Genomic DNA, 27797 nt, shown 5'->3' with positions numbered 1-27797 from the left:
GCTGTATCATACGCACGCATTTATAATAATAATAATCTTTATTTGCACATCAATGTGAGCCCTCCGGTGACGTGCGAGGCTACACAGAAAGGAAAGACCCTTACGCGCGTGCGTCTGCTAGCCCGTCACCGAAAGGCAGGGTTCGTGATGTGCAATTTGTTCCTGACCGCACACGGGCTCGGCAATGGCGAGCTGGTTTCGTCCACGAAGGCAACGCGTCCGTTGCAGCGCGCGTAGCGGACTCGCACAAAGAGGCAGCAGAAATGGCGGTGCGGCGCATTTGGGTTCTCGCCTATTAAATGCGTGCGGTACGCATGCAACTGTGCTAGGCCACATGCACTACCGAGCAGTTAACTGAAGATGCTTATCGTAAGGGTCGTCAGCGATTAAGCCGTACTGGTGCGTTTACCAGCTGCCAGCGGAAATCCGCTGCTTATCCATAACATCGCCGCACGGCGCCGCAATAGCGGCCCCTTTGAATTTCTGGTCTGCTTCACCCCATAACGCTTCGGCATTGCGGCAAAGCTGACTTTCGGACTCTGCTACTGTCGCAAACAGATAGACTCGCGAAAGAGCTGGTTCGAACCTACGAGATGATAGACGAGGCAGGGGTGGGGGCTTCAAATAATTCCTTTCGGACTTGCAATTTCGGCAGAAAGTCCGAAAAATCGGACGTGGAATAGTTTCAGTGTCCGAAATTTTGGACCTTCTAATACATTGACGTCTATGGGGCTGGTGACGGTGCCGCGAAAGCGTCCGAATTTTCAAGCATGTCCGGAAAATCGGGTGTCCGAAAAATCGGCAGTTGACTGTAATCGGGAGTCCGAAAAAAAAAAAAAAGGATTCACCAGAAAAAAGCACCTTTATTGATCCAACGGCAGGAAAACACTTGTCAATGTGTGTCTGTACACGTGCACGCTTACGCGCGACCAAGTCAGCCTGTATTTCAGCTGATGTTTGGCCACCCCTGTGGGTCGGCAAGAGCACTGCAACGGCCTACGCTAAATCCGCATTTGATGGCTGTGGTGTGGGAGGTGCGTCGTCAGAGCAGTCACTGTCCACACATGCCAGTATGAGTGGCTGACGGATGATCTCTCATCGGCCCCCAACTCGGCGAAAACACCCAAGCAACTTCGGATTGAGGTCGGCTGCATTCCACCTGGCGAATAATCGCTGCTTTTTTCGCCATCGTCAGGGCCTTGTAGTTGCCGCATTTCTTTAGTTCCGACGGCGCACATGGAACAGGCGGCGCCCAACTTCAGCAGATCAGGCCTCGCACGCCAAGCAACAAAGGGAGTGAGAGACGAAGCTCGGGACGCAGGTCAGGCCTAGCCACAGAAAAGTCTCACAACGCAAACCCTCAAATGGCAAAAGAGAATGTCATTGGGCTAGTTGATGCTGCAGTGCTCGTGTTGTCATACTCTCTTTGTCCGAGTTAGAATCCACGTCATACTCGTATGCCCTGTCATTCACCTCAAATGCTGCACCGAGCCGATCGATCTTGGCTTGGCTTGGCCTGCTGTTCGGCCGTGGTAGCCATTCCATGGCTAAAGCCAAAATGCAACCGTTACGTGTAGCCAAGAAACATAGCCTTCGAGATCGGTAATTTCTGCATGGATTTTGACACTTGCACAATATCCAGCTATAGCCAGTGCAACATTTCAGTGCTGGCAAGCTAGCAAAAATATTGTAAACATTGCTGACAGCTTGTCATGGCGTTCAACGTCGCACTCGACCAGCCAGCCGGAGTCCGAAAAATCTAACGGCATACTGTGGGGCGTCCGAATTTTCGGTCGTGAGTTTACATTACTTCAATGGGACGAGCGGTGGTGCCGTGAACTTGTCTCAATAAACGAGCATGTCCGAATTTTCAGCGTCCAAATAAACGGTCGGCGACTAACATTATTTTGCTGACTTGAGCTGTGTATATACAGCTCAGACCACTTATAACGTAACCGCTTACAGTGCAGTACCGACTATAATGCGGTTTTTTCTGACTCCCGTTTACCCTCCCATAGAACTCCATGTATACGCATACCGCTTATTGTGCAGTCCCCCGAGATGAAAGACCGGTTATAATGCGGCTGCCGGAACGTTCTGAGATGCGAGGGAGCGAGCGTGCTTCTCAGCGGAGATGCGACGGCGTTACGAAGGAGGAGGGAACGCGGAATGAACGAACATGGAGCGGGGGGAGAAAAAAAAAAAGGGATGGCAGTGGGAGGCAGCAGCCCGGCGCGGGTACGTGGTGTGACGAGGGGGAGCGGTTGCATGGCCGACGGAGAAGCCTTTGCCCCCTTTTCTTCGGCCGCTTGACATGCGCGCTCCGCTATGTACGGGCGCTCGCGTCCGCATCAAGGGCGCGTTACCGCTGTTTGTCTCCGTCTGGAAAATAGTTGCTTCGCCGTAGAGCGCAGGTATCGCGCATGCAACCTCGATTCCCCCGCAAGTAACAATGCTTTGAGACGCGATTGAGCTTTCGCCTTTGCCACCAACAGGCGGACTTACAAGCTTGAAATACTTTTTTCAGGATAGTTGCCGCGGCTGTTCTTCCGACCGCGAACCGAACTTCGTTTCACGCGTGATGCCGCGATGCCCTCGGCTCGCGAGTGCGATCTCTTCTACGCCCGATTTCTGTGTTGTCTAGGGCAAGCTTCTCGCGACGGCATGCCAAGTTGCAACACGCACGCTAGGCCTAACAAGCGCTAGCTGCCATGTCGGTGGCCGCGGACTACAGAAGTTGCGGTTTGGTGCCGAGTCAATGAAACATTTTGCACTTGTTGCATTTAGAAGGGGTGACTTACATCTTTAACGAAAACGCGGGCGTGCGTGTGAAACACTTGAGTGGTGGTTTGCGGTGTCGCCACCGTTTTCGACATCGTGCACGCGCAGTATGTTACCGCGGCGACTTCCCGTGACGGCGCATTTTTTGCGCGTTCGTTATGTCGGCATCGCAGGTCCGCGGATGCTAACCGTTCAACATTTTCAAATGTAAGCAGATGCAAACTTACATCCCAGTCACATGCTTCGATAGTCGGAATCGCGCGCCTGCCTGTTGGCCATGTTTTGCACACGTGCAACCTTTCAGAAATGTTGATTTGGCTATAGTGCGGTACCGCTTAGAGTGTGGACATTCGCGACTCCGGCGACTTACGTTATAAGCGGTCTATGCTGTAGTGCATAGTCTTTAGTCTTTTTTAGAACTGTGCGAATAGCAGAATTTTGGGTGGGAAGCGAATTCGAATATTGAGGTGTGAGTGCGAATCAAATCGAATATTTTCCGAATATTTCTAGAATATTGTTCGAATACTTCGAAGCGAAATTGCACAAAAAAAAAAGCTAGAGAGGATTCCTAAGCATATTCTTATGAGATAGCAACATGAAAGTGTTTCTTTTCGCTAGGTTGATGAAGCACCGGTGGGGTGGTGTTTCATAGTTGTCTTATCAAGAATGAGGCAATGTAGAGGCCGATTCCTATTTATGTACATGATTTGGTGCAACCAAAGTGTTGCCGAAAACACTTTACACGTGATAGGCAAAGATGCCATTTCCTCAGCCTCTCCTCCTCTTTCAACTTCTGTGGAAGCCCAACTGATGTGGCGGACAAGGGTGTGCTCCCTTCAAGTCCGGAGTTCCAAATCTGCCTCGTAGACGTCGATATATAAGAACATCTGAAATTTTGGATGCTAAAAAGCTTCGGCTTCCGATTTTTTGGACTTCCTGCCCAAGTTTCAAGTCCAAAACAGCATTAAGTGAGCCCCCACCTCTGCCACATCTTTCATCTCCATATTGGAACCAGCGTTTTCTTGAGTTGATCCATTTGCGACCGTAACAGAGCTTGAAAGGTAGCTTTGCCGCAATACCGGGGTGTGATGAGGTGAAGCAAATTGAAAATCTAGGGGCCACTTCCAAGTGGACGTTGACTATGTCTTGGCAAAGTTCGTCCGTAACAGAACTGGAAGGGCAGCTTTGCTGCAATTCTGCGGTGTGATGAGGTGAAGCATAGTGAAAATCTAGGGACCACTTCCAATCTGACGTTGACTGTCTTGGCAAAGTTCCACCGTAACGGAGCTTGAAAGGCAGCTTTGCCGCAATACGAGAGTGTAATGAGGTGGAAGCATATTGAAAATCTGAAGGGGTCACTTTCAATTGAACGTTGACTGTATTTGTCTTTGGGAAGTTCGAATGGTTCGAATAGTGAAATTCCATTGCGAATCGAATCGAATAGCAAACCCTATACGAAAAATATTCGAAATTTCGAACATTCGCACACCCCTACCAATTTTACTCCTTTAAGTCCAAAGGTTAGCTGCAATTCTGGAGCTCTCTACTGCCAACAACGTGCCAACCTTTCTGCATGATGAGCTTCTCGAGGCGCCGCTTGGCCCCGGCCATCTCCACTATGCGCTGCTCGACTGTGCCGCGCGTGACTAGACGGTAGACGATGACCGGCCGGGTCTGCCCGATCCGATGGCAACGGTCCATGGCCTGCAAGTCGCACTGAGGATTCCAGTCCGAGTCATACAGCACCACTGTGTCGGCACCGGTCAGGTTGATGCCCAGGCCACCCGCCCGCGTGGATAGCAGGAATGCGAAGTAGCTGCGTGAGACACAAGATCCAAAATTGCTTAAAAGGAAAGAGACTTCTCAGGCCGGTGATAAACAACCACATAAACAACGGCCTTTATCAGCAACAAAGGCTACTAGACCAGCCAAGGTGATATTTTAAGGCAAAAGCCTTATAAATTCCACAAGAAATGCCACAAGTGACCATCGTCATCAACACCAACGGTATACTTGAATGCTGCTTCTCGCCTTTCGTGGCTACATTGTATGAAATTAAGCATTGTTGACCTAAAGTCTGGGTGCATACAACTGTACTCTTAATTAGTTCATGTTTCAGGTAAGCTTCACTGGTAGCAGATGCGCGAACTTAGCACTCTTAGCACGCTCTGACCTCGATGGCAATTAAAAGGTGCTAGAATGGTTCTGAATTATATCATGGATGACTCTAGTGTCCTTTTATTACCATCCAGGCCAGAACCTCTTGAAAAGAAATGCGAAACAGCAGAGAATGTAGATTCTGCATTGTTCGTGTTTCTTTTCATTCCCACTTTGCATGCAGCCAACAATGCAACGTCACTCGCAACCAATCACTTCGCCAATCCTCATCTTGCAACTCACTCGGGGTCATGGTTGAAGAGGTTCATCTGTTGCTGCCTGTCCTCCACGGTTGTCGAACCGTCGAGGCGGCAGTACTTGAATTTCCGCATGAAGCAGTAGTCCTCCAGGATGTCCAGCACCCGGCACATCTGAGAAAATATCAGCACCTGCGCGAGCACGAAAAGATAAGAGCCACAATTAGGGCAGGCCTCACAAGACTGCAAGTCCCGAGACAGGTTAAAGCACAGCACACATCTAAATGATAGACATGAGATATGGACAAACCGCTGCATGGGCAGCAACGACCTCTCCCTGGTTTATCTCATTTAACTTTTATAGTTTTCATGCATTAAGCAGAATGTGGCCGAGACAAAACAATAAGGGTTGCTTCACTTCAGCGAGTGGGGGGGGGCCATGCCATGAGGCAGCAGCAAGCACAGCGAATACATGATAAACATGCTCAACACACAAAGTGAAGTGTAGTGCAGCACACGCGGACATACACAGCAAGCAATGTTTTACATATTGTAAAGAGAAACATAGTTGTATCAAAAAAGAACTCATTAAAATATTTAGTACAGTAACCAACCAGGCATGCTTTAATATAACGAGATTTTTGAAGTCGCAAAGCCATTTTCAACACTGCAAGGCAAAGCTCACACAAATGCATGATGCCCATGTGATTGCAGCCCCCGTAGACACTGGCACCAAATTTCCCTTGAAAGAATTTTGTAGAAAGTAGGCTTGTGCGAATATTCGAGCGAATATTACGGTATTTGAATTCGCTTCGAAACGGATTTAAATACTAGGAAATTTCGAAGCATTCGAAATGAACGAATAGAAACACATAAACCGCATGTAACCCCCTGTAAAGGTGGTTTCACTGCAGTGTAGATGTGCTTTACCGTGAATACACCTTTCCAGGAGAAATCCACACTGCCGCGAAGCCCCACTTCCAAGTTTAAATGAACATACGGTGAAACCCCGTTAATTCAAAATCACTGGGGCTGTGAAAAATCTAATTAAGCAGGTTTCCGAATTAACCAAACATAGAGAAAGCAGGGTGCAAGGAACTTTGAATTACTGGAAGTAATCAGAGCTGGTCGTTTTGCTGGAGTTCCTGCTAGTTTGCGGCTACAAGGGTTATGTCTTCCATCAATACCTGGTCCCAATATTGCCGCTAAACCGGCGAAACGGCGGGCCTCGCTCCTGCCAGTGTAAGAAAAAAAAAGAAAAAGAAAGAGAGAGAAAAAAAAAGAACGGTCTCATGGTCAACTGAAATGCGTGCCTGCAGAAAAGACGTGTTTCGCTGTGACACAGTGGTGACACGCAGGCAGCATGTCGCCTGCTCCTCGCAGCGTCAGTGCATCATGATGCGGCCATTCGCCCATTCTTTCTGGTAAAATAAAGAATTTAATAATGACCAGTGTGACGGAATTCGCGATGTGTTCTGGGTGGAAAAGATGATCATTGAAGTTTTCGAAGTAGGCGTTGCAGGTACTCCGCCAGCAGTGCAAGGGCGCAAATTGCCGGAACAACCGCCATTCGGAGGTTCGCATAAATCGCGAGTTCCGTCAGACCTCCCTTTATTAATTTCTCTATTTCCCCAGAAAGAATGGGTAAATCATGACGTGCTGACGTTCAGAGAGAAGCATGCGTCATGCTGCCCGCGTGTCACCGCTGTGTTACAGTGAAGCACGTCTTTTCCGCAGGCGCACATTTCAGCTGACCACGAGACCGCCTTTTGTTTAGTTCTTTTCTTGCGCTGGCAGCAGCGAGGCTGGGATGCTTCACTTGTCACTCATTAGTATCGCTACATTGCATTGCCTTGTGGCTCCTAAGGGCCATCGTTTCTGTGGATTTGCAGCTAAATCGGGATCGGGGAATTTGCACATGGCACCCAAAGTTTTCGAATTAAGGGGGGACGCGGCTTTCGTATCGCGAAAAATGGCAAAAAAATCGATTTTCTGAAAATCAAGTTTTCAGTTTCTGGAACCCTTTTTCTATCTGATTCCAAAATATCTACACTGAAAACCACGCAGAAGTGCTTCGAAAAGATTGTTTTGCCCTCCGAGGTGGCGAAAATTACTGTGGAAATCGCAAAAAAAAGAGCGATTTTCAAAAAATTGTAGCTCCGCGATGGCGTGACCGCGAACCAACTTCTTGGGCTTGTTCGAAAGGGCATTTCTCCGTGTTCAAATTCCCCGCTTCAGCGGGCTCCTCCATTCAGAAAGAAGCGCACAAAAAGCAAACACTGGAGAGTCGTTCCGAGGCCTCCGATTGGCCGCGTCCGCCATGTTGCCCCAGCTCGCCTCGCCATTGGTCCGATGCTCGCTCCGGGAGATCGTCGTCTGCCGATTGCACGTCGCGAGTTCACGGCTGTCGAGAATCGCGCTACTCCGTGACACGTTCGCAATTGTTGTGTTCACGGCTCGACGATCACTTAAAATATAATTACGCTTTAGTTTGGAGCTGCAAGAGGAAGTTCGATCTGATTACGATGGTGCGCCGCGCTCCTAGCGAACATCGCAAACGCGCGTCTCGGACCGACTCTAGCGTTGACTTCAGCGTCGGATTCGCGGTTAGATGTTTTGATTTCTGCTTATCAGCACTTCTGACATCGCGACGAAGGCCATCGCGGGACGACTCTTTGTACTCACGACCACGCATAACGCACTTCGAAGCAACGGGCACCACGGCCTGCGCACCTACTGCTCGGAGTCGTCACTAGGCCTAACTTCGCTCACGGCGCCGTTTAGCGAGACGAACCTCGAACCTTGCGAGCAAGAACAACGCGCTAGCGTACCTGCGGCTATGTGCTTCTTCGCAAGCGAAGAAGCACATTGCTCGCCGGCATTTCGGAACCGCGGATGGGCATTTTACGCATCGGCAGTGAACTCCACAGCCAAGCTCGTCAGACCCCACGGCCACGAACTGCTCGGAGCAGCGGTAGCAATTTCGCGCGTTGGCACCCGAAAATGCGAAACCAAGTATACTGCGCGCAGATTTTTCGTCATCGTAGCTTCGCATTCGCGAATCGTTAGCGAACGCCGCCACCAAGCACATCACGCGCCGGCTCCACGGACCCCGCGGCCGAGCACTTCGCGGTCAGAGTGCTGTCAATAAGCACTAGTGATGCAATTTAGACATGCTTGGAGCCGTGCTTGGTATCGCCGCAGGCGTTTATGAATGTTCTGAAACAGCGAAAGCCTCGTAGACTGGCGTTGCCGCGATCGGCCGAATGATAATACGTTTCATACGCGGGAGTGGCAGGGGGACGAATTTTTATCTGCCCGACTCGCGTCATTGAATAAACTGCTAAAAAATCCCTGTGCCACTAACGTCTTGGCCATAACTGTTTGTTATTTGGAACGAAGGCATCGGCTATCATGGTGTGAGCCATTTTCTGTCACAACAAACCTCTCTTTATAAAAAATATTCAATGATTAATTGTAATCAATAAACAAGACTTAATTATGCTAATGACAGCATAAATACAAGATATACAGTAGACTCCCGTTAAGACGAACTCGAAGGGGCCGCGGTCATCTGTTCGTCTTATCAGGAGTTCGGCTTATCAGAAGTGCCCCTAAAAAGAGACATGGTAACATGCCAAGTGCATCCAAATATGTTACTTGAAAACACTGAATGGAGTAGGCCTACAATGGCGGCAAAAAGACATGAAAAAGCATTTATTTGGCTCATCTAGATAAAAACTATGCCTTCAAGCAGAGTACTTACACGAATCGTACGAGCACCTGATTTCGCGGGTTCAAAAATAAAAAAAAATTCGTGTACATACTGCTACCACATTTTAATGATAAAACTGTAGCACGCTCCTATGTTGACGATTACAAAAAAAAAAAAAGAGAGAGAGAGAAGCACAATTTTCCTTCAAAGAATGTAAAATTTATTCAGTGATGCTACCGAGGACTTCTGATTTGGAGCAATTTTTGGAGCAGCAAAATTTCCGTTTTGGAGCACTTTGGAGCAGCAAAATTTTCATCTTGGAGCACTTTGGAGCAGATAATTTTGCATCTTGGAGCACTTTGGAGCAGATAATTTTGCATCTGGGAGCACTTTGGAGCAGCGAATTTTACATCCTGGAGTGCAATACAGAAGCATATTGCATTAACATTCAAGCACCTGAGTATTATTATGGGGCTCTTATGAAGGCTAGAAATATTTCGATTCATGGCAAATCTCATGGAAAAAATCATCTCAGGAGCAAAGGCGTGCGCACAGGGGGGGGGGGGCGCCCCCCCTTAATTACATAAGAAGGGGGGGCGCAAAATCTGCCCCGTACATTGACCTTGCGATAGCAATTATATGGACACTCCCGGCGGATTTTTGCCGTCGCCGTTGCCGTAATTTTCCGTATAAAGTCCAAATTAATAACATCACCAGGCGCATTCTAGCCGCGGGTAAAAGCTCGCGAGCGCTAGAGACGAACGCGGCTGAAGCGGAGATTAAACTAGCCGGCCGTCTGTCTCCGCCGCACGGACAGCGCGTGAGATAACATCTTCCCGCGTGTGGGCCTGCCGTCGATTGCTCATCAAACAGAGAGGAAACGCCCCGCCCGTCTTTCGTAAGGAGCATGAAGAGACGCCAGGGGAGCGGAAGGGGGGGGGGGGGCATCGTTCGAAGGGCGCAGTCGCTTGCGCGCGCGCTACCTCGCGGCATCAGGAGACGGCTCGTAAACTTGCTGTGCTCTCAACGCTTACTTCGCGTTTAGAGAACTCAGAGCAAGAAAACGCTTCGGTTCCTGGAGGCGCCATATTCTCTTAAACCAGCGTTTTGTTGAGTTACGCGAGATCGGATCCAAAAGAGTTAGCTGCTAGTCTTACTTCGTTTCACAATACAATTTTTTGGTATCGCATTCATTGCTTCGCTCTTAAGCGAAACTGAGTTTTCTTTTAACCGTTAGCTATTGACCCCCGAAAGCGAGGGGTGGACGTGTAACATGGCGTAGCCGCTTCACTGTGGGCCGTCAGCGACGGGCCCGCTACTGACAGCTGCGCATTTGCGGCTGCTCCGACCAGGAGATATGATTTTACTAATGAGATGACATTTTTAAAAAAAGCAAGCAAAAAATTCGAATTGGAACCCTAGCACGTGAGCTCGAAAGGGCAGGGCCTTTTAGGGGGTATTTACCGCAGAGTGATTACAAACTCGGACGTGCTGGCGGAAGGAATTACGAAAAAGCTGTTCTGGAGGAAGGTCCATGGATAAAGTATATCTGAGGAAAAGTGTCAACGCGTTTCCACCGTTCGCGTGCTCTTCCATAAACGCGAAGCAAGGAAAATTCGATATTGTCCCATATATCTACTGCGAGTGATCCCAGATTTCATTCCGCGATGTCCGGAAACAGAAGTGACAGACATTTTAGCGCCACTTATGTAGTTATTACTGAACATTGCTTTCCTTACGTGCCGTGCGACTCTTGAAACGAGCTATCAGAAGCGTTTCTGGAACAGACGACGTCCGCAGATGAATCGCCGTCGCACTTTCTCGCTACCGATAGGCCTAGACGTCACGAGCCTCTGCGGAGAGCGCGTTTTGCTGTCGAGCCGACTTGCAGAACAGAAGCTGCGTCGGCACCGTCCATGGCATCGTGGCTTACTCGGAACGCACGCGCGAGCGCTATTTATTCAGCGGAATAATTCTTGGTCCATGATTGCGACTATATTGGCAGTCCCAAGATCGAGCTGCACGTGTTCTGACGCGCCGGCTGTGCGATTGCCGGTAAGAGACGCCCCCAAACCCGAGACTTTGGCGCAGTTTGGCGCAAATTTCGTCGATATTATCAGGATGGCGCAGTAAATACAATTTGGCGCACTTTGGCGCAATTGGCGCAGGAGTGGAATCACTGTTTATTGTCCTGGCAGTTCGTTTTCTTCTGTGAGCCTGTTTTGCTGGCTCTAAGATCACTTCTGGATGGGCCTCGGTCGCGTGCTGTTGCCTTGACAAAGTCATTATACGCTGAGTTGCTTAAGAAAGTCTGCAAGGTTTTCTTCGAGGTCCGGATATTTTGCCGTTTTCGGCCCGTAGTAACTTTTCCTGAACGACGTGCAGCTGAAGATATCCCATCGGGCTACTCACTGTCACAAGCCTCGCCACGAAAAAGACACAACGCAGCTATATTCACTGTGCAAAATAGCCTTCCCTTGTCGTGCGTTTCCATAATCAAAATTGCTGATCACAATTTGCACTTCACTGGGAACAGATACAACACACACAGGCCCTATGCGAACCAACGCGAATTGACCACAAAATACATGTGCTCGGCCGCCATTGTGTGATGGCGATGACAATGCACCTGACCCCTCTGACGGGAGTGCACCGCGATCGTGGTTTTGGTTTCGTACTCGATTGTAATGCACAGACCATTTTTGTTCCTGTTGTCGCTTTCTTTTTTTTTCCCCACTCCCCTTGCGTTTGCCCCTCTGACCAAGGCGGAGGGGCCCCAAGCTCTTGTGTTCTTCTGTTCTCCTTTGTACTCCAGCTGGGAAACTGAAGAACGGGAGGGGAATACAATGGCTTGGGGGTCCAAGTTGTAAATCCCCCTACTCTTTTTGTTGCTACCTCCCCCACCCACAGGCTGGGTGTGAGGGGGATGCCGGCTTTATCCGCTGACCGTTCTTTTTCCTTTATCTCGCGCCCTCCGCGTCGCGATTTGCTTCGCTCCCGAAAGCGCTTTTTTTTCTTTTGTGCTTTTTCTCGGTCGCCTGAATGCCCAACCAAGACTGCAGTGTTCGTTTCGCAGAATCACCAACGTTGTTGACCACCGCGAGAGTTCGTCTTAACAGAAGAATACACTTGGGCGGTTCGTCTTAAGGGAATTTTTTTTGCATTGAGTCTATGGGGAACCAAACAACCGGTCCTGTGTTGTTCGGCATAAGCGAGAATTCTTCTTAACCAACGGGAGTTCACTGTATGTGTAATTATTTCAGTATATGGCCTTATTAGATTGCAATATCTTCTTTTCTGTCATGTCTATCACACCACTCCTTCATACAGAGAACTTGGTTTGAAATCCATACTGGTTTTTTGTAGATCAAAAAAAGGAGGTTATAAAAAAAGAACAAAGGCACACTGGAGAAAGGCCACATGTCCAAGAAGTGAAACACCATAAAAAAAAATCAAAGACCACAATCTTTAGGTGTTTTAGAGAAGGCCAAACTTTAAATGCAGTTTTCTCAATACTGTTTTTTTGGCATGTTGCTCAGCTCGTGGAGCAGATATCTTGGCAACTACTACACAGATTTTGATTCCGTTTTTTTTCTTTTAATCCTTGAAGTCTTGTTGACAGGATGACATTATTCTTTACCTTGCTTAGGGCATAGTTTTTTTTGTATGTGATAATTAGTGCATGAGAAGTTCTGATGCAATACATGAAGCTGATGGGAATGTTATTTGTAAAAAAACTAAAAGGAATAGACAATTTTTAATAATGTCATCCTGTGTAGTGTTCTTTTGAGTAAAGATCAAAACCACTTGGACCTTCCTGGCATGTTTTGTTACAATGCTAGGCTTTTCACCAGCAGAGTATGTCATCAGATTATGTAACACAGTGTAATTTGAAAACTACTCGAGATATCGCAATGAAACTTCATATATAGCTATTCGAGACACTCTTCAGTGTGCCTGCCAAATTTCATTACACTAGGTCAACAAACAAAAAAGTTTTTTTCGATCGCCACCTCCCCCCTTAACCGGGCTGGTACTGACTACCGCTTCAAATTATTCACTCAAATTCACATTGCAAAGCCAAAGAAATCCTTCTAATTATGCGCGATTTCGAAATAACGGAGTTCGAATAATGAAGTTTTACTGTATTACCCGCACATCAATTCATTATTTTTTAAATTTAGAAGCTTGTTATACCGGCTTATATGCTCCTAGTAAATTTTAAAAAGTAACATATTTTACACGTTATCACTTGCATTCTACCGAAAGTCAAATCCTGCTATTACTCAAAGTTGCTTCCACTTCCCTTTGAACCAAAAAGAATGACATATGCATATGACTTGTTTCAACTTTAAAAAATATTGCGCTGGTTAGTTGGGTCATGACAAATATGCTGATTTTTTTTTATTATATATGACATAAACTATTTGAATTCGCTTCGACCAAATCACTATTCGCTTCGGACCTAAAACTTACTATTTGCACAAGCCTAGTAAAAAGTACTACGCAGGTGCCGCTGAAACAGCTATGGCGTTGCGCTGCTAAGCACAAGGATAATATGCAAAAAAGCATCAAAAGGTGTCACAGCGCTAACAGACACGGACGAGGAAGACGAGTCAAGCGCCAACTTTCAGCTGAAAGTTAGCATTCATCCCATGGTGTCTTCCTCGTTCGTGTCTGTTAGCGCTGTGACACCTTTTGATGCATAAACTACACTCAAACCTCGATATAACGAACACGGATATAACGGATTATCGGTTATAACGAAGTATAATAGTCTTTTCATAGATAGTGTTATAATCCACCGTTATAATGAATTTTCGGATATAACGAAGTTATTTTTGTGTCAGGTGTACCGTATTTACTCGAATGTAACGCGACCACGATTGTAACACGAGGGGTGACTATTCAGTGCCGAAAAAAAAACAAAAAAAGAAAAAGAACACGAATGTAACACGAGTAAAGCGGGGGGAAAAAAGTACCTTTATTTGCTGCACATGGTAGTGGCAAAGACATCCCAGTTTCTAAATATAAAGTGAGTTTTGTTCATTCGTCGCTTTCATCGCCATCATTGCCGGTGGTCGAGCACTCTTTGTCACTTTCTTCCTCCCAGATGAGGTCAGCCTCCGTGCCATCCATATAGTTTGATATACAGCACTTTTTAAATGCACGAACTATCATGTCATGCGGCAGGCCGTACCAAGCGGCGGACACCCACTCCACTCGGCAATCTTCGCGGCGCTAGGTCGCTTTATCCTACCCGTAGGTGCCAAAGCCCGATCTTCTCGCATCCATTCTCCGTACAGCTGCCGCATTCTATCCTTAAATGGTTTGTTCAGGCAGACGTCTAATGGCTGCACGTCTAATGGATGCGAAAGTGCAGTAGTGCAGTTCTCTTAAAGCGGGCATCGTACTGAACTCGTCGCGCTGCCATTTACTCGAGCCGAAGTCGCGGAAGCACAAAGGAAATGAACTGCCCGCAAAACACGTTGCGAACAATAGGATTTGATTGGATTCGATGTTGCCAGCGTGCATATGTTGCCAGCACAAGGTTGAAAGATCGCTAGGTTTGTCGTAGCCATTTTAAGGAACCAGTGCGGCGGCACCGCCAAGGCACGATTTGAGGTGCTTCGATTATAACGCGGACCCCCAAACCACTTCAGAGAGATTTTGAAAAAAACTTACGTTACATTCGAGTAAATACGGTAACTTTGTTATAACGAGGTTATAGTGTAGCCCCGTTTGGAGAACACCAGTGTTTTGATTCACTATTAGGTACACATCTGCTGCAACATTTTTGGAGCACGTTAAAGAACTCTATGTAGCCAAAAATTAATCTGGAGTCTGCCAGCCCACTATGGTGTGCCTCGTAATCATATATTTCTTCCCACATGAAACACCCAAATTTGTTCTGCATGGGTGTCTCCTGCTTCGAATCTGCGTACCTTGTGGCCTCGGCGCTTGAGCTCTTTGAGCATGCAGTCGAGAAGCCGTAGCTTGCCGCAGGCCTGAACCAGGTGCTCGCCGTTGGTGCCGTCGTCCTCGTTGCACAACCCGTGGAAGAGGTACGGGTGGTTGCACACCTTCCGCAGGTCCATCAGCGGGTTCTTGCTCCGCCGGAGCTGCTCGTATGGGTCACGGACCTCGTCTTTCGACGACGCTGAACTGTTTTACCCAAAATAAAGCGAGCACACAGTGAATACATAATGCTTATGAATTTGGAACCTGAATGCAACATGAAAAAAAATAGTGCAGCTCCAATTCCTAGCAGTAAAATTACATCAACGACAAGCTTTACTACCTCAGAAATGAAATGTGGTTACAACTAATGCCCATAATATCTGGGGTTTTACATCCAAAAACCATGATTATCAGAGATGCCGTAGTGGAGGGCTCCAGAAATTTTGACCACCTGGTGTTCTTAAACATGCTCTGACACTGCACAGTACATGGACCTCTAGCACTTCACCTCAATCGAAATGCGACCGCCATGGCCGGGATCGGACCTGCATCTTTCGGGTCAGCAGCTGAGCACTGCAACCACTGTACCACCAAGGTGGACTACTAAAGCGCCATCACTGTTTAAAAGAAGCTTAATTGTCGTCTACGAACCACATGCACACTACATGACGGATTTCACACAGTTGAGCCTGCATATAACAGACTTAGGCGACTTCACTTTGCAGATTCTACTGTAGTTAAAAACAATGTGTAATAAATAGGAAAAATAATGACACAGGACGAGCACTGTCCTGCGTTGAAATTTATTGCGTGGAATATTTACTGCTAACGAAAGACTAGAAAGACTAGGACGGTGAAAGAGAACAAAATCATTTTCCAGGTCGCCTTGCACACTTACCTGATGCCGCTGTCGCGAGAGTTCTCGTCGTCGTCACTGTTGTGGGCGAAGATGTCGTCCTCGCCAGGAATGGTGTACTTTACGGGTTTCTTCCGCGAGCTGCGTTGGCCCCTGCCCAGGTTCTCCACCTCTATACCGGAATCGTCCTGCGCAGACGTCGTGAACACGTGCTACTTACACCCGTTCATTCCTGTGGTATTCATGGCAACTTTTTGCGGGTAAAAAAACTAGTAGAGGTCTCTCTCAACATTTTCGAGGGTTAATGCACCACAATGCCCTAAGGTTTTAGAAGAACTAAGCACAATCTTAACAACTTCGTTTCTATTGCACGCGACCAAAAAAAGAAAAAGTGAAAGGGGGCTTACTCGACCTTCGCCAAATAAGACATGATCAGTTACTACATAGAAACGAGCATTTATATACAGTCGAATCCCGCTATAACGCATACCGCTACAACGAAATTTCCGCCACAACGAATAATTTTCGATTCCCCATCAGCCGCCTATAGAAAACTGTCTCGTGAAAAATGTCTCGTCACAACGAATATTTTTTCTGGTTATTTCTGCTTGAACGAAGTTTTTGCGAGTGCCACCACATAAGAAAAAGGAGCTTGCCTAGGATTGCCGCGAAATTCCGCCACAAACTCGACCATTTCTCGTTGCCAGAGCCTTGCGGCCGCATCGCAAGACCAGTGTCTTCATCGGAGACATGCTTTCTGCCACCACACGCACATCCCAGTAAATTTTTCGCCATTGAGATGCTCAGCGACAGATCGTCTATCCGCCATGATGCTGCCGGCGGATTTGATGCGTGTGCGGGCCGCAGAAGAATCATTCTTCAAGAACTCTCGCCATGTTTTTGACGTAGCACTCAAAACAAAACTACTGCTCGTCGTCACAAGCCCTGCGATCGTGAATGACATCCACGGCGCTTTGAAGGCACACGCGGAGCCAGTGCACACTTAGTCCAAGCGTAACTACATTCTGCTGCAACCGCTGCGAACACAAATGCGGTCGTGTCGACGCGATCATGGGCGACCAAGAAAGTACGCGCACCGACTCAAAGCAATGCTCCGGTCAAAATCGCGGTAGACGCGATCACAGATAGCAATGACGCAGTTCCGAAGGCACGCGCACGGCAAGCACACACAGATTGAAAACGGAACTACCGTTTGCCGCCACCGCTGCGCAGAAAACCGCGGTCACCATCGTCGCGATCATCGATAGCAAATACGCTCAAGTACGCAGCTAACACATCGGAAGAAAGATTGAAGGCAATAAAGTCGTAAAATGGCACGAAGCGTTTCGGTTTTCCTTTCGCTCGCTTATGAGACTGTGGTAGTGCGGAGCTTCGGCACTTCCATTTTCAGTTAGCCTCAAGCGAACTTTGGCACGCTCCTTCGTGGCGCTATGTGCTCGGCACGCTTCGAGGGTAGCCTGCATATCGTATTTGCTTCTGTATAACCCACGTGTATAACTCTCGTACTGACGCACAGCCGCCTTCCTTGCATTACCATGAAGGCAACTTGCGCACCAAAATTCGCGTATAACCCGCACCACAAGTTTAGCGCTACGTTTTCTGGATATTTTGTGCGTGTTATACGCGAGAATATACATTCACTCGGTGTGCGGCCAAGTACACCCGAGTTAGCAAGAGTTCAATGCAAAAGACAACGCATGTGCTTGCCGCCACCAAAGGACGTGTCATAAGCATCAGATCTTCCTAACTTTTGTGGTCTATACATGAAATTTCGCTGCAACGAAATTCCACGACGACAAACTTTTCCACGCGTCCCATCAATTTCGTTGTAGCGGGATTTGACTGTACAGTATAACTTCAATATAACAGACCTTCATAGTGAAGGGGATTTTGGTCTGTTGTAAAGGGAGTATGTAAAATCCAAGTACTGTTACAACAGACTTTTATGTAAACACTGAATGGGTCTGTTATAACCGGAGAGAATTACGAGTCACGGACATGGTCTTATTTTTACCGGGAGACCAAAAAAAAAAAATGTGATTTTTGGAAAATCGCATTTTCAGTTTGTGTAGCCCATTTTCTATCTGATTCCAAAATATCTTCACTGAAAACTACGTAGAAGTGTCCGTCTGCCGACTTGGCGAAAATTGCGGAAATAGAAACAAAAAAAAAATTCAAAATTATACCTCGCCAACGGCGCAACCGGGCGCCACCATTTTGGGCTCGTCGTAAAGAGCATTTCTCCGTGTTCAAGTTCTCCGTTTCAGCTAGCTCCTCCATTCAGTAACAAGCGTACGAAAAGCACATGTTCGAAGTTCAATTCAAGGCCTCCGATTTGCTGCTTCTGCCACAATGCTCGCTTCGGGATCGTCGTCTGCTACTTGTGCGTCGCGAGACGAAAATTGCGCTACTTAGTGGCGCGTTCGCACTCGTTCTGTGCTCGTGGGTCGACGATAATTTAGAACACTTTAGTTTGGCAGCTGCAAGCGGAAGCTTCACCAGATTACGATAGCGCGCCGCACTCGTCGCGAACATCGCAGACGTGCGTAGAACATCGCAGACGTGCGACTGTAATAGCATTGACTCGTTGGACCCGCTGTTAGAGGTTCTTCTTATCAGCACTCCGGAGCTTATGACGAAGACCACCGCGGGACAACTCTTTACTCGCAATCGAGCATGATGTACTTTGAAACATCGGGCACCGCGGCCACGCGCATCGCAACCGAACTTTCTACTCGATGTCGTGGCTAGGCCTAACTCCGCTCACGGTGGTGATGTACGAGACACATCCGAACTTTGCGGGCAAGAACATCGCGCTAGCAGACATGCGAAAGCGAAGAAGCCTCAATGTCCTTCGTCGCAAACAACTATCGCATTGCCCGCTGGCTCCTCAGAACCGCGGATGGGCATTTTGCGCATCGGCAGCGGACCCCTCAGCCAAGATCGCCGCGCAGCTACCGCTCGGAGAAGCGGGGGCAGCGGCTAGCACGTTCGCGCGTCTGCTTCCCAAAACGCAACACCAAGCACGCTGAGCGCCGATTTTTTGTCGCTACAGCTAGGCATAGCTGATCATTCAGAGACCGGAGATCGGCGGCCTTGATCTTAAATCGGTACGTTGATATCCGTGGCACGCTGAATTCCCGTCCCGAAAGTATGGTAAGCGATGTTTGAAGTCTGAATTTGGTATGTCCGTGGTAGAAAAGTCCGCTCTAAAGGAGTCCCGACCAGCTTGCTGGCCTGACATTAGTCAATTATATCCGAATGTCCGTTGTACCAGAATCTGTTGTAAACGAAGCTCAATCAATGGAACAAATACGGAGGTCGGCATAACGCCGCAAATTGGTATGTAATATCCAAATGTCTGTTGTAAACAGATCCGTTGTAACGAGGTTATACTGTAATTAGCTTTTTTTTTTGGTCAGGATGTCAACGCACTTAAAGGGACACTAAAGAGAAACAATGAATCACTTTAGATCGATAAAATGTGCTCTGAGAACTCTAACGTAGTTGATCTCGCCATCACAGGTTTATTGATAGAGGAGAAAATCAAGTTCAAAGTCTCATTTTTAAATTTCGCGCCGAAATCTGCTCGCATGACATCACGGATTTCAAAGTATTTATCGTATTTTGGCGCCATTGGCTCAACAAAATTACCCCAAACTTGGTATGTTAAGTCTATGAGCCCCTCAGAGGACAATGGTACTTCATTTTTACATATTAGGAACTACGTAGTCCCTAGTAGGCGCCGTCAAAACATGTGACGTCATGGCGAATGGTGCGGAAACCTCAAGGCGGTGTCGCCACCCACATTTTGTTTTTGCCCGTTTTCTCGCTTACTAAGCGTCTTCTCGCCGCAAGCGTGGTGTTTTGGTATCGTGAAAGAGTACTTTACTAATATGAGAAAAATTGTTTTGCTCTTTAGTGTCCCTTTAAACGCCAATATCTCGCATAATCGGTGCTCTACGATAAGCATTTTGATCTCGCACGTTCACATACGAGTTATCAGTGACTGCAATCCAGTAAGGACTAATTTTATCAAGAACTTCCTTTGAAAAATGTTGCGGGGAGAGGGGGGGCTCAAGGCACGCCTCTTGAAATAAATATTGAGCTGGCGTATGAACGCTAGTGCGTTAAGGGGGGAGGTGGCATTGAAAAAAAACTTTTTTGTTTGTTGACCTAGAGCAATGAAATTTGGCATGCATACTAATAAGTGTCTTGTATAGGGAAATATGCAGTTTCATCATGATACCTTGAGTAGTTCTGAAGTTACATCATGCTACATGGTCCAATTATATGGTCTGCTTGTGGAAAGGCTAGCGCTGTAACAAAACATGCCAGGAAGCTGCAAATGGTGTTGATCTTTACTCAAAAGAAGACTACAGGGTATGACACTCTCAGAATTGTTTAGTAAATTCTCTTTTTTTTTAGAGATCATCATGGCTGCTGACACACATTGTCAGAAACAGTGTCATGGACAAATCATCATCTAGAAAAATAACTGGGCCATAAACAAGAAATTGAAGAATGTCATACCCACAAGCAGTGTTCAGGGATTCAGGAAAAAGAAACAGAATCAAAATCGGTCCAGTCATTCCCGTGCTACTCTTTCCACGAGCAATGCACAATGTCCAAAACACACTTGTGAGAAAAAGCCTATCAAAGTTTTCGAAGTTGTTTACATTTGTTAGAAGGCACCAGCACTGTAGTCCTTGGTGTTCTTGTGTAGAGGCAACCTTTTGCGTCTCTGCCCTTTCACTTCATGCATGTGCGATGACTTCCTTGCTCGCTGAGCGTCTTTTTAGCAGCCCTGTGGAGGGTAAGGGCCCCAGGTTGCACACCCATTGCAGCACAAATCTTGGTGTAAGCTTGAAAGTTGCCTGCATTGTACCTCGCAACTGCCTCATGGACTGCTACTTCCACAGTGAAGTGGGAGGCATGCTGCTGCTTAGAAATTAGTGACCAAATCACCGAGTGAAGGCTTTCAGCGGCATTTTGTGTCTTGTTGCCACTGCAACGAGCCTGCAGTTGAGGGTCAGACAGGCGTTGGTACACTGGCCGCAACGCTTCAACAACTTTGTTGGGCAGGTTATACGTGTGTGGAAGTTGTGGCTTCCCCTCTGCCTCTGCTGCACGGTGCCTGCACCAGCTGCGGGCACCGGAAGGACAGAGCTCTTGATGAGGTTCTGCATCTGTCGATGAAACATTATGAAAGGTGGCCATCACTGCTTTCTTCATATCTTCGACGTCCGTGTTGCTTCGCAGTGCTAGGCCATAATAGCTGGTGAGCCTTTTGATCAAGTCCTGCGTCAGGCCAATGTTGTCACGGATAGCCATGCCATAACAACTAGTCAGTCTTTTAATTAGGTCTTCAGTCAGGCTGCCCCATCCTCCTAGTCTATCCTTCTTGCTTCTTGACACATGTGTTGGAGAGCTGTACCCATCCTCTCTTTGACATGATTTATACAGTCTTCTTTAGCCAGTGGAATAAATCTGTATGTTCTTTCTTCAGAGTGAGGGAAGTATCACTGTCTTCATCACAAACAATGCATGCGTACCGGAGGTCATTCTTTCCAGTGACCTTCTGAATAAAATTAAGGTGGGGGACGTGGCATTTTCCTTTGTAGGTTTTGATGAAAATTGGCACAGTTATTGCAAACATTTCTGGGATCAAATATCTGAGCAGTTTATTCAATAACGCGAGTTGGTCAGATATAAATTCAACTCCCTGCTTCACACACGCCACGCTCATTTGCATACCCCGCCTGTGATGCGTTTCATCATCCACTCGGTCGCGGAAACGGTAATTTGCGAGGCATTCGTTATTTTCGAAGATTCATCAGAGCTAGCGGCAATACCAAGCACGAATCCAAACGTGCCTAAATTGCGTCACCAGCGCTTTCTTTCAAGCCGATGTACTCGGCCGCGGGGTCCGGGAAGTCGGCGCACGATATGCTGGCTGGCGGCATTCGGTGACAATGCACAATGCTCCTAGCCGCGGCGACGAAACATCGGCGCACATAACGTGCTTGGTCTCGCATTTTGCGGCGCCGACGCGCGAAATTGCTAGCCGCTGTTCCGAGCGGTCAATGCGCGACGAGCTTGGCCGGGAGGTCCGCTGCCGATTCGTAAAATGTCCATCCGCACTTTCGAGGAGCCAGCGGACGATGCGATTTGCTGCTTGTGACGAAGCACAGTGCGGCTTGTCCGCTAGCGCGATGTCCTTGCCCGCAAAGTTCGGATTCGTCTCGTAAACCAGCGCCGTGAGCGGAGTTAGGCCTAGCCACGACTCCGAGCAGTAAGCTCGGTCGCGGTGTGCGTGGCCGCGATGCCCGATGTTTCAAAGCAAGTCATGTTCGATCGCAAGTATAAAGAGTAGTAGCGCGAAGTTATTCGTCTCGGAGTACGAAGTGCTGACAAGCTGAACTTCTACCCGAGACGCGCATCTGCGATGTTCGCGACGAGCGCGGCACGCTATCGTCTATCGTACACTGATGACTGCGCTTCCGCTTGCAGCTGTCAAACTACAGGGTAATCATATTCTAAATTATCGTCGACCCGTGCACACAGGACGAGTGAACGCGTCACTAAGTAGTGCAATTTTCGACATTCGTAACATCAGGTAACATCGCGACGCGTAAGCAGCAGACGGCTGTCCTCTCGGAGCGAGCATCGGACCAATGACGAGGCGTGCTGGAGCAACATGGCGGACGCGGCCAATCGGAGGCCTCGAAACGACCTTCAGAGATTTGCTTTTTGTGCGCTTGTTTTCAAAGGGAGGAGCCAGCTGAGGCGGGGAATTTGAAAACGAAGAAATGCTCTTTACGGCGAGCTCAAAATGGCGGCGCCCGGTTGTGCCGTTGCGGAGCAAGACTTTTTTGAAAACCACCGTTTTTTTGCGATCTCCACAATAATTTTCGCCAACTCAGCACGTGCAACAAATTTTTTAAAGCACTTCTAGGTGGTTTTCAGTGAAGATATTTTGGAATCAGATAGAAAAAGGGCTACAGAAACTGAAAATGTGATTTTCAAAAAATCGATTTTTTTGCCATTTTGCGCGATACGAAAGCCGCGTCCCCCCTTAAAGTATCTGCGAGAAGAAGTGAGTATCAACGTGAGCCATCATAAGGCTGATAGTAATGCTGAAGTTGAGCAGTTATCACCATTGGTCGGCAAAAAATTTGGAGGTCACTTAGACTCACTCAAGAAATATATTTTGTGCACTCGGACTCAGACTCGCCAAAATTTTCCTCAACCGGACTCACTCAGACTCAGGCTCACTAAAATTTGCCTCAACCGAACTCACTCGGACTCGCCAAAATATTACTCACCTGGGCTCACTCAAACTCAGACTCGATCTGAGTCTGAGTGAGTTTGCCGACCTATGCACACGACTACCACTAATATACAACAAGTAGAACTTTCCTAGAGCACAGTTTTCTTTTAAATCTTGCGCCGAGTTAGCTGGGACACCCGGTATATACTCATGGTGTCAACAGGAGCCACTAAACTGCACTTCATAAGACGACGTCATGTATATTCAGAAGTGCAGCGCAAGTTGAGGCCACAACGCGATTTGCTCAAGACCGGATAATGTTATGCCTCACATGAACATGCCAATGGCAATGCTCGCTTCATTTCCGTGGGCACGTTCCCAAGAGGCTTTATTACGACACAGATCGTTCAAGTTAATTTTTTATCGCAGAGGTATATCACTAAGTGCACATGCACAGGCTCAATAACATTGACAGAAAGATGTTGCACCTTGTTTTCAGCAGCGGCCTCAAATGCACGGTCCATGCAGATCTTGTAGAGCTTCTCCTGAAGTGGGCTCAGCTGCGCGTACACCAGTAGCTCGGTCTTGCGTGGTAGCTCGAGAATAACGTCGTCCTGGAAGAGGCCACCAGAGAAAATGTTCTCAGAATAATCTCTCGTAAGCTCAGATAGATGGAAGGTCAAATCCACGACAAACTGTCGGTTGAAATGCAAAACGCACAACCGTAGGACAGAGACCCCACTGCCTAAAAGCAAGGAGTGCAATACGCAGAACCTGAATTTTGTTCCCCGATTCAGCCGACAATTTGTCAATCATAACTGACAGTTCTGCAGCACAAGCACATGGTAATAAGCGATTTATTTCTCGATAGAAGCTGCACAAAACTTTACGGTGCAGCAGCTTCTCATGGTTATATCTGATATATAACTAAAAGTGTTATCATGATAAGCGAGCTTGACAGTATTTGAAGTCACCACATGCATTGTCACACGAAAAATTGAGCCCATACCTTAGAAAGGCAGACATACAGTCAAACCCGGTTATATCGAACTCGCCAAAAAACGTTTATTAGTTCGATATATGGCATAATTCAATATAGGCCCGCTATAGAATTTGATGACACAAAGGCACATACCAATAAGAAAAGTACTTTATTAATATGGTGGCTTACTTGCGTGCCCTACTTTGGAACAAAATAGTCCTGGATTTTCTTCTGTTTCAACGACTTCGCTGCCTGCGACAGCATGCACGCCTCCACGTTGTCCAATGAGTCGGAGCAGCTGAGGCTGCAACCTTCCATATTCACGCAATAGCGCCGGACCAACGCAAGTGCACTAATCACTTCGGAGGACATAGGCAACGGGCCATCGTCAATTTGCTTATTGCTGTCGCTTTGGCTCGTGGTTGGCATGATGTCTGCAACGTAGTCCTCATCTTATAGCTGGCCCATGATGGCGACATCATCGTCTGCACTGACGAACTCGTCGAATGTCGATCCGTCGATAGCACCCGGGAACTCTGCCAGCTCGCTCCAAACTTCGGCGGAAACACCTGCGGTGTCTTCAGTGCTGTCATCGGAATTTGGGGTGTCATCACCAGGCATGCAGAAGCCGGCATGCCTAAAGCAGTTCTGGATCGTCTCCTTCGTGACATCTGCCCACGATCTACTCAGTTTCGAGTTTCGCGGCAAACGCCAAATTCTGCCTCTTTGCACAAGCCATGACGACAGCGCACCAATAAAGTTCACAGAACACCAACAGGCAACACCACCAGCACGGACCACGCTGAATGAGGACTCGAGGAAAACAGGCAGCAGCAGGCACACAAGCATAAAGAAAGAAAAAATGGCGCTCGCTTGTACCGCCTAGGCGCCTTGGAGAAAGCACGACGGCCTCTGATTGGCTGTAAGCGCTGCGAGCAGGCCAGGATCATATTTTTGCAGGGGGGGCGTTCTCCCGTGCACAGCCGGGTCTAAACCACTTTTTGTAGGGTGTCGCCGGCAGTTTTCCCCGCCACCGCGAGGGAAAGCCAACTTGCTGGGGCACTTTTGAGGCACATGGAGTTTGATGTATCGGTTGTCGTTGCTATTTTCGTTTGATGTAACAGTAACTTTTGCTATATATTCTCAATGTTAATTTACCGTGTTTAGAAATTGTTCGATATACAGGATAATTTGATATAAATGAGTTCGATATAGTCGGGCTCGACTGTACCAGAATAAACCACAATTTTTTCCACACACTGAATCATCTTTAATATGTGAATTGACTGTTTATCCCCAATGTTGCATTTGCGCTCGAAACAACAACTCTACAAAATGTGCCACATTATGACAAGTACCTGCCAACTAGGAAATACTAGAAGGAGCCCTTTCATAAAAGTGGCAAAAATGATTTTTAGTACAGAAAATTATTAAAAGTGCTCGATATTTGTTCTGTTCTTTAAGTAACCAGAATACTTGCACTGAAATGTTTGACACTAGAACCAACTCGGGCTCATTTGTGTTGGTTTGCAGCTCAAACAGCACAAGCAAAAAAAATTTTACAAAGATGAAAGCCTTAAACGTCTCACCGAAAGTGAAAATTGACTGCCAGTGTCAACACAAGTGATGCAAAAAATCATCACATGATGACGTCGCCATATGATGTCACACATAGCCAAAGTTTGTGATGTCACATGGTATCATCACATGACATCATTGCTTGGTCAAAGGTGAGCCAATCCTGGAGGCAGAATAAAACTACAGTCGACGTCCGATTTCCCGGACGCCTGAAATTCCGGACATGCCTGATTTCCCGGACTCATCTGTGGCACCGTCAAGTTCCCCGTAGAGTCAATGTATTAAAAAGTCCGAAATTCCGGACGCTTATAGCCTTCGCCATCCGATTTCCCGGACTTTTTACTGTTAACCGCCGACCCAAAGTCACCACCGACGCCGCCATTTTGGTTGTTTTCATTTTTATATCCTTGAACCCACCATACTCGCATCAGCAGCAACGCCGCACCGCGCCGCGGCTGCCGTAACCTCGAAACCGCACGTGTCAATCCGTTGCCAGCCGTAGCTTAGCCAAGCCAAACCTCACTGTGTTCGTGCACGTGTTGTTTTGTCAGCTGTGCCAGCTCTGCGGTCGTGTCTGCGGTTGATCGTTTGCTGCTGCGCGCTACCTTCAGTGATCACGTTTCCCGACCTTCAGCATCCACCGAGTTCCTAGCTGTTTCGTGCTGCGCTTTTCGTCGAGCGGATTCGCCGTTTACAGCAATGGCACCGACTGCTCCTTCGTCTTCGTCCGCGCCTTCGAAGCGCACAAAGCCACCTCGTAGGCTCACGATGACGAACTGCCATCCGCGGACGTTGCCTTCGACGATCTGCGCGCCGGCGGCGTGTTGATTCTAGCCGAGATAACCCTTGAGGGCTTCGCCGACGCTGACAAAGACCTCGAGCTATGTGCGGAGTTTACCGATGACGAAATCATTCATCAAGTTACGGAGGATTCCGATGACTCCGACACCGAGAACGAAGAGCCAGCTCCTACACAGCCAACGAGCTCGGAGTTAACGCGAGCACTGATGACACTGTCATTGGTGTACAGCGGCAACATGACGTTGACTGAAATTGAGGCAGACATAATCGCGGGCAAGCGGACCGTGCAAAAGAAAATAAGCGACTTCTTTGCACCCAAGTGCTGACCTATGAGGTAGTGCCGGCCACGTCGTATTTTTGTTTTATAAACGGCTCTTTTCAGAGCCACCTAAACGATGCATTGGCTGAATTGCTATGGGAATCTTGTATTCCGGCTGTGACCCTCTCCGTCAGCGAAAAATACCTACCAAAAAGGTGCGTTTTCACGTGCATTCGTTTTTCCGGACTGCCCGATTTTCCGGACGTTTTCGCGGTCCCTTGAGGGTCCGGGAAATCGGACGTCGACTGTATGCTATACAGTAAAACCTCGTTTATCCGGATCTCGTTAACTCGGACTCGCAACGCGGTCCCGGCAAAACTGTGTATACAGTAGAATCTCGTTACAACGAACTTTGCGGGACCACTGAATTTAATTCGTTATTCTGAAATATCGTAGTACTGAAAAATGATGTCGGTAATGTAACTCAGCAGCGAAAATAATGTACCTTTGCAGGAGGTGCATGTGTTGGGGCGTAAACAATGAACGAAAACACTGGGCACCGAGTGGAAACAATTTGCTGCTTAAAAAAGCCTGTTATCTTCTTCTGGCAAGTAGAAAGCAGGCGCTGGTGCATGTATACCTCTACGTCCGCAACCTTCCTAAGGATGTCTTCGGGTACATCCTTGCAGCACCCGAGGTACGATCGGGTCTTCTCAAGGAACACCACAACATCCGAGCTGAAAATAGTCTCTTCTGTTGTCCCAGACTCTGCATCTCCAGTGTCATCTTTGTCACTGCTACAGCAATCTTGCTCATGCACTTGACTCACGATTTCTTCGCAAGTGAGCTCTGCGGACATAGCCGCTGCGCAGTCCCTGTCTACATAATTCTCGAAGGTTACCGCAGCATCTACCGGGAGCTTCTCGGTAAGCTTATTCCAAAGCTCTGGGTCAAGCTCCATTTCGTCATCGCAGTCTCGTGGCGTAAGCGAAGTCTCGAGAAGACCTGCCTTTCGCGAGCAGTTGCTAATGGTGCTTGCCTTGACGTTCCACCACGACCCTGTCAGCATTTCTGCGGCTTGACAGATGTTGACCTCCGTGGACAGCTTCAGTCATATGTTAATGAGAAGGCGCTGCACAAGTCGCTTCCGAAATTCGGCCTTCACACACCTTATTATGCCCTGGTCTAAAGGTTGGAGCAAAGACGTACAATTCGG

The 27797-nt window shown here is 47.7% G+C and overlaps 1 protein-coding gene across 1 annotated transcript in view; it reads right to left on the bottom strand.

Annotated features, from left to right (window-relative positions):
• LOC119399496 (lymphoid-specific helicase) overlaps positions 1-27797 on the bottom strand; it is an 85402-nt gene that overhangs the window by 7836 nt on the left and 49769 nt on the right. The window contains exons 10-14 of the mRNA XM_049417413.1: positions 23450-23575; positions 15710-15855; positions 14796-15015; positions 5182-5327; positions 4347-4597 (exon numbers count right to left, since the gene is read on the bottom strand). Coding sequence (XP_049273370.1) covers positions 4347-4597; positions 5182-5327; positions 14796-15015; positions 15710-15855; positions 23450-23575 — 889 coding nt within the window. The remainder of the gene's footprint in view (positions 1-4346; positions 4598-5181; positions 5328-14795; positions 15016-15709; positions 15856-23449; positions 23576-27797) is intronic.

This window comes from Rhipicephalus sanguineus, chromosome 7 (assembly GCF_013339695.2).
Source record: "Rhipicephalus sanguineus isolate Rsan-2018 chromosome 7, BIME_Rsan_1.4, whole genome shotgun sequence".
Lineage (NCBI taxonomy): Eukaryota > Metazoa > Arthropoda > Arachnida > Ixodida > Ixodidae > Rhipicephalus > Rhipicephalus sanguineus.
The sequence above is the reverse complement of the archived record's forward strand: the minus strand, read 5'-3'. Positions and strand labels throughout refer to the sequence as shown.